We start from the raw sequence: 8,151 nt of genomic DNA, 5'->3' as shown, positions 1-8,151 counted from the left end.
AACTGAGTGAAGGATTAATGTTCAAATCCATATAAGGAGACCACCCCATCCCTTTTTTCTTTGATGTGGATACCTCCACCTCACCTCACGACCCATATTGGACATCTGATGTGTGAGCAACATAATTTGGAAGCCAATATCGATACACAATTCTTGAGATGGGACTTGCTTTGATACCTTGTAATTGAAAAATGAATACTGTGTTTTGCTCAACCGCAAAAGCTAATCCACGAGGGGAAATGAAACCATCCCTCCCTTTTTCTTTCATTAGATGTGGCACTTTTCAATAGGGCATTGACTTTTATTTCTAAAAACCTTATTCCCCACTAGACATGAGTTCCAGAGCAAAATTTAAAATAATCAATCCATTTTGAAGGGTAAAACGTGCGAGCATAAATATAAGAAGTAGCAACAATTTGTTTATTACAACAACACATACACATGGATCCTCATGAATAGATGCCTCTTTTACTTGTTTAAGCTCGATCCATGAGAACCCTAATAATACTACACATGATTTGACATCTTGGTTAGTGAATCATGGCACATCAATTCTTCATGAAATAGGTATGAAATTTGATGCCCCAACAAATTTGTGGACTATTATATTTATTATTGATGTATAGAAAGTGTATAAAAATAGGTATCAGTTAGTAAAATTTAGTTTAGTATGTATAAACATTTTTACTATATGAAATAGGTATGAAATTTGATACCTCAAAAATTTTATGGAATATTATATTCTTTATTGATGTTTAGAATGCATATAAATTGGTATCAATTAGTAAGTTTAATTTAATATGCGTAGATATCTTACGGTATGAAATATGTATGAAATTTGATATTCCAATAAAATTGTGAATTATTATATATTTTAGAAAGTGTATAAAAATTGGTATAAATTATTATTGTAGGTATTAATATTTTACTATGTGAAATAGGTATGAAAGTAGATACCCCAACAAATTTGAAATTATTACATCTTTTATTGGTGTTTAAAAAGTGTATAAATTCCCAACTACCCATGAGTAAAGAACAACAAATTGTGTATTATTTTTAAAAAGTGTATCAAATATTAAATTTACTATAGTATATATAAATGTTTGTATCCATATTCTGCATTGAAATGTTTTGCTGGAATGATCTTTGTGTACACAAAGAAGGCCACAACCAATAGTTGGCCCAACCCAAATGATCCAATGTCCATCCCAAAGGTGACCTCCTCTAATAAGCGCGGGCCCCAACACCTCGCCGGATTAATCCCCGCCCCTCCATAGCCCTTTTTCCCGGTGACCGTGGTCGAGATAAACACTAGAAGGCCTAACACTACACCAACAATGGACAAGTCCAAGAGAACCCTAATAATACTACACACATGATTTGAATATCTTGGTTAATGAATAATGGCACATCAATTCTTCACAACCTTAGAGCATTGCTTATTAACAAAGTCCTTAACCTCAAGAATAAGTTGTGTAGCTTCAGGAACCTCAGGGAAAATGTAGAAAGCATGCACCATAGTTGGATACTCTGAGAAGTGAACATCTTTGCCAGACCTCTTAAGCCAGTCATAGTACCTCCTTTGCCAATCTTTAAGGGGATCAAAACCACCCACGACTACCATCGTTGCTGGAAAATTGTCCAGCTTTGATATGTCAACAGCCCTTGGACCGCAAACATTAATAACCTCATGATCGCGATCCATCCCTTCACCTGGTGGAAGGAACGCGTTCCACATCCAATCTGTTCTTCTCACTGATATCAATGCGTCAACTTCTACTAGTTTTAATTCTGATTCCGTTCGTTCCTCCCCTCCAAAAAAGGGTTGTATAGCCACCAGTCCAATTACCTAGAGCACATAATCCAGAATCAGGGGAATTTGTCCCTTCAGTTTAATATGCGTAGATTTTGGGCAAACAGGGTATATTCATTTTTAAAAGTAGCACTATTTCATACTAGTGAGTAGTGACATTCAAAATAAATACTCAATCTGTTTGTCTTACTTTTACAGGCAAATTCCATGTAATTTGTGGGCGTGGCGAGAAGTCTATAATTAAAATCATGCACGCAACCAACTGTAACGTGAAAAAGTGCAGAGGTGGTAAGGTTTGATTGTCAAAGGAAGAAAATTATGTACTAGACTCTAGAACAATTAATGATTCAGATTAACTTTCTCACGAATTATTATGTTTTGTTTAGAGGCCACATGTCTATTTATTTTTTCAAAAATAGATACTGAGCCACTTTTGCTCAATTCCTCTCTTTCTGAGGAATAATTGGTTAATATAATGATCATCTGCTAGTATGTTTCTTTGTACTAACATAATTACTAATTTAATTTTTAATATTATATTTGGTTATATAATTGTAATTATTAAATTAAAATAAAATTTAATTTTACAACCACCCCATCGAACTCTGTAGGCCGGATTTGAATTTTGGATTTTTCCTGAACTGGACCAGTCTGGCCCCTCTTTATACCTAATTTCATTTAGGATGATGAATTTATAAGTAAGATCTTTAAATACTTCTGACAAAATATGCTCCTATTACCTTTAATAATATTAATGGTGCCTGCTAAAAAGTCCTAACTTCAACAGTAGAATTTTATTAATGTCAAACAAACTACTCCTTTGTGAAAAATGTGTAGAATTTCTACTTCTAAGTTCTAAACGCAAATAAAAGTTTTTTTACATTAATGTATTGAACGAAGTTAAATCACTACAACGTGAGTAGTTATTAAGCCAAAGAAATTGATCTAAAAAACGAACTAATAACTAAACCCAAGATAACTTTGAATGCTTAAAATAAAAATAGAGATAATTATGATATTTTGTTTCAAGTATTAGGAAGCGCTTAATACTTTACTTTTATCCAAACCAGAAAAAAGGAGAAATAATATGGTGGAAAAGACCAGAAAAAAGGAGAAATAAGGCGGAGAAAATAACTGTTTGGTGAGGGTATGGTAGAAAAGATATTAATTAATGGAAATAAAGAAATATGATAGAGAAGATGACTGTGTGGGTATGGATTGTGGTGGAAAAAACAATAAAAATAGAGGAATATGATGGAGAAAATGATTGTGTGGAGATGCTTTTAATTTGTCAAAATCTTATTTTTAATTACTTGGATAAAAAAAAATCACATGTCATTTGGTCATTGGTTACTCTTTTTTTTAAAATGTATTTTGATCTTATTTTTTCGGGCATTAAATGAGTTGACATGATCTAATTTAATATTTAATCTATAATTAACACCTACTTAGAATTTAGGAGATTGTAAAAAAATGACAAAATGATATAGTGAAGCCTAGTATATTGTGTCAAAAACAATTAAAATATCTAAATAAAAATTGATACCAACTTTAAGTAGATATTGATGTTTCGGTTTTTATTGAAAATGACACAATCATTAAAATTTAAAACGATAGAAAAGTTAGGCAATACATAAATTAGTGACGTGACAAATGTATATAGGCATGGAATATAAGTAGAAAAATGGAGAGAAAGAGGGACCATACCTTCAAAGTTTTTTTACATTAATGTATTGAACGAAGTTAAATCACTACAACGTGAGTAGTTATTAAGCCAAAGAAATTGATCTAAAAAACGAACTAATAACTAAACCCAAGATAACTTTGAATGCTTAAAATAAAAATAGAGATAATTATGATATTTTGTTTCAAGTATTAGGAAGCGCTTAATACTTTACTTTTATCCAAACCAGAAAAAAGGAGAAATAATATGGTGGAAAAGACCAGAAAAAAGGAGAAATAAGGCGGAGAAAATAACTGTTTGGTGAGGGTATGGTAGAAAAGATATTAATTAATGGAAATAAAGAAATATGATAGAGAAGATGACTGTGTGGGTATGGATTGTGGTGGAAAAAACAATAAAAATAGAGGAATATGATGGAGAAAATGATTGTGTGGAGATGCTTTTAATTTGTCAAAATCTTATTTTTAATTACTTGGATAAAAAAAAATCACATGTCATTTGGTCATTGGTTACTCTTTTTTTTAAAATGTATTTTGATCTTATTTTTTCGGGCATTAAATGAGTTGACATGATCTAATTTAATATTTAATCTATAATTAACACCTACTTAGAATTTAGGAGATTGTAAAAAAATGACAAAATGATATAGTGAAGCCTAGTATATTGTGTCAAAAACAATTAAAATATCTAAATAAAAATTGATACCAACTTTAAGTAGATATTGATGTTTCGGTTTTTATTGAAAATGACACAATCATTAAAATTTAAAACGATAGAAAAGTTAGGCAATACATAAATTAGTGACGTGACAAATGTATATAGGCATGGAATATAAGTAGAAAAATGGAGAGAAAGAGGGACCATACCTTCAATGCATCAAAGGTCGACGTCATTTCAGATGCTCGCTTAGCCACGTGATGAGCGAGGTTCCCGCCGGCACTATCTCCGGCAAGGAAGCAGCGAGACAAATCGACATTTTCCGGCAATAGCTCACGGTTCTTCTCATTGTCAAGGAACTTCAGCACATCAAATCCATCATCATACTGCGCAGGATACTTGTGTTCCGGAGCTAACCGATAATTAACAGAGACAACAACAGCCGGGGTTTTCCTCGCGAAACGTCGGCATACGGCGTCGTACGCCTTCGTATCCGGGCTGAGATACACAAATCCGCCACCGTGAAAGAAGACGATGATCGGAAGTGAACTCAAATTCCGAGATTCATCTGTAGTTGGAATGAAGAGGCGAAACCAGAGATCGCGAGAAGAATCTACAGTGACGTCGTAGGATTTAACGCCGTTAACTGGATTTGGATTGGCGGAAGTTTTAAGGCCGAAGATCCCGAGTAGCCGGCGGTTAACGGTGCCGTTTTGACGGCGAGAATAGTCGGTAATTGTAGAGACGAAGGATAGTGCAATTCGTGTCCTCCAAGGAATTCCCGGAGATGATTTCTTCTCTTGTTGCGCCATAGATGATGAAAGAAAAAAACGGAGAGAAATCGTGATGTGTGGAAGCAGAAAAATCAGTTGTGAAGAAAGCACAATAAGTAAGATTTAAGAGCCTGTTTGGCCAAGCAGTTGGGGAGTCCAAAAAGCAAAAAAAAAAAACAAAAGGTATTTACTTTTTTAAGAAATGAGGTGATTGACAAATTAGTGAAATCACTTTTTAATAAAAATAGAAGCCGTTTTTTTAGGTTGGAACGAAGAAAAAAAATCAATTTAGAAATTTTTATTTTTATTTTTATTTTGAAAAATAGGTGAGTCACTTTTTAAAAAAAATAAAAAATAAAAAATAAAAATTGTGGGTTAAGCTAAACCCGCCCCACACGGCTCCATTGCCATCCCTATCCCCCAACTTAGGTTACATGCCCACGTTGAAAATAGGTGAGTCACTTATTTATTTATTTTTTAGTGTTTGATAAGTAAGTAAGAAAATATTATTTTAAAGACATTTACATCATAGGGGGATCCAGGATTTAGAGTCTATGGGTGCCAAATAGACTCATCGACTAAATCAACTTTATGTTTGATTTGAATTATTCGTCTTTTTTGATCTATGTGACAACTCAATCAATAAAATAGGATTAAACAACAATTATAAAAAAAATTTATGAAAAAAAAGAGCTTGTAGGCTATTTATGAAAAAAAATTATGGTAGTTGAGGCTTGAATTTCAAGAATAAAAAGATATCATATAAATTGATAGAGTATGTATATATGTAGGAGTTTATGGATGATTTTTTATTTTGGGTTACATGAAAATAGTACCAAGACTTATATAATTATTTGTCAAGATTATTGATGATCTTTCCGTTATATTTTCTTGTTGGAGAATATTTGATGCATTTAAGTGTTTATGAAATTATGAAATTATTGAGAAGAGAAAAAAATAAAATTATACCCTTTTCTTTTTTTGTATTAGTTAATAACTTTTTTTACGCGTTCTTTAAATAATTATAAATAAAAATGATAATTTACTATTTTACTCTTTAAGATAATTTTTTGCAATTTTTTACAAATTTTGGTTACACTTTCAAGAAAAATTAATTGTTAGTGTAATGAAAATAAAAAAAATATTGTTTAATTTTGTTAATTGACAAATATTTAGTAATGTAAATGATTAATATAGGATAGAAAAAAATATCAAATGTTAGAAGTGGGATGAATTAGGCTAAATTTCATACTTATAGACTAATTAAAGATAAGGAAAGTAGCAAAATAATTTGAAATAATGGCAAAAAAAAAAAAAAAAAAAAAAGGTCGAAACGTTGATTATGAGAGGAGCCTTAAACGTTTCAACAGTTTTAAAAAAAAGAAAAAAAGTAAAATGTTAAGCGAATTCAATCCCACGACCTAAGGCTCAAGTATTCAACCTTTTACTATGGGTGACACGTATATTATTTATCTATATGTTGTATATATATACCTATATATACATAAAGTTTTCATCGAAGCTTGTGGGTAGTGTGGCACCCCCATCATCCTGAATAGATCTGCCCTTCATTTACATGTTATCTAGCTAAACGTTATCCAAGCGAATAAGGATAGGGAGTGGGGGAGTAGGGGTTTTGGGGGGGAGAGTATGTGATGGTCAAGGGGTGTGGGTTGTGTGTTGGTGGGAAGGGAGAGAAACGATAAATTTGAAATGTTAGTATACAACTTTTTTTTCAAGTATCATAAGTTGATTAAATAGTTAACTATATAATAAATAAAAAGACATTTAAAATAAGGGAATTTTAGACGATTTTCATAGTGTTAAGAGCTAATTACATTATATTTCTATTCTTTTTCAAATTACAAAAAATCCTTAAATTTGGTGGAATTCGGATACATCCCCAAACGTCCCGGTACATCGCATCTCGATTTCTGATACATCGTTCAATGCCCCGATACATCGCGTCTCGGTTTCGGATACATCACTCAACGTCTCAATACATCGTGTACATCCTGATACATCGCGCAAAGTGATGTATTCGACCCCAATACATCGCGTAAAGTGTTGTATCCGATCGATACATCGCGTAAAGTGATGTATCCGAGAATAAAGAGAGTAGGAATTCTTGTAATTTTTCCAAATGGTGAAATTTTTTAGAAAATAAAGTAAAACAGGTTGTGTATTTAAGTAATTTTTTCATATAAAACAACCAGATCTTTTATAAAAGAGAGAGAAACTTGTTGAAACAACATTTTACATCGAGTGGTACTTGGTACCCAAATTCTATTACACATTTATTATTGGCCCATAAAAAGGAAACCCAAAACTAAATGCATCTGGGCCTTTATACATTCGACCCAAACAAATCCTTAACAACTCCAACAAAATCATGCTTGTATCCATATTTTGCCTGGAAATGTTTTGGTGGAATAATCTCTGTGTACACATAAAAGGCTACACCACTAATAGTAGGCCCAATCCAAAAGATCCAATGTCCATCCCAAAGGTGACCTCCTCTAACAATCGCGGGCCCCAAACACCTTGCTGGGTTCATCCCTACCCCGGCGTAGCCCCTTTTCGAGGTAACCGTGGTTGAGATAAACACTAGAAGGCCTAACACTAGACCAACAATGGACAAGGCAGTGACAAGGCCTAGAGCCTTAGCTTGTCGATGATCATAAGCCATCCAAATTGAAGCAAAGAATAAAACAAATGTACAAAAGATCTTAAGCCACAAGGCTTGGGCCGTCTCTAAGGCCAAAGTAACAGGACCATTTGGTCCCGGTGCAATTACTGTGATAGTGCAACCACCAAGTGAGAAATTGTCTTCAATGGTTGAATTAACCACTGCTTTGAGAGCTAGTGCACCTAAAACAGCACCAAGACATTGAGCCATAATGTAAATTATGGCTCTTGACATAGATATAATTCCGACTAGCACAGCTGAGAAGGAGATAACCGGGTTGAGATGGCCTCCGGACACTGGAACAACCGTCAGGTAGGGGTGTACATGACCGGGTTGGTTCAGGTTTTTCAAATATCAAACCAAACCATTTGTGTAAAAAATAATAATTTATAAACCAAACCAAACTAATAAAATTCATATTTTTTTGGGTTTTTCAACCTCGGGTTGGTTCAAGTTTTTCAAATACCAAACCAAACCATTTTGTCGAATTTTTAAATTTATAAATCAAACCAAACTAATAAACCTCAGATTTTTG

At 33.0% G+C, this 8,151-nt stretch overlaps 1 protein-coding gene and 1 pseudogene across 1 annotated transcript; both read right to left on the bottom strand.

Moving 5' to 3' along the window:
* Positions 1-368: 368 nt before the first annotated feature.
* Positions 369-5,164, bottom strand: LOC102590187 (probable carboxylesterase 18). Its single transcript, XM_006365862.2, has 3 exons — positions 4,364-5,164; positions 1,424-1,849; positions 369-560 (listed from the first exon to the last, which is right to left on the bottom strand). Exons 1-3 carry the CDS (start codon positions 4,964-4,966, stop codon positions 549-551), a joined length of 1,041 nt encoding a protein of 346 aa, XP_006365924.1. The 5' UTR covers positions 4,967-5,164; the 3' UTR covers positions 369-548.
* Positions 5,165-7,274: 2,110 nt separating this feature from the next.
* Positions 7,275-8,151, bottom strand: part of LOC102589869 (aquaporin-like) — a 2,050-nt pseudogene continuing 1,173 nt past the window's right edge.

The sequence above is a fragment of the Solanum tuberosum genome, unplaced genomic scaffold (genome assembly GCF_000226075.1).
Source record: "Solanum tuberosum cultivar DM 1-3 516 R44 unplaced genomic scaffold, SolTub_3.0 scf00553, whole genome shotgun sequence".
Lineage (NCBI taxonomy): Eukaryota > Viridiplantae > Streptophyta > Magnoliopsida > Solanales > Solanaceae > Solanum > Solanum tuberosum.
This window is presented reverse-complemented; position numbering and strand designations above follow the sequence as displayed.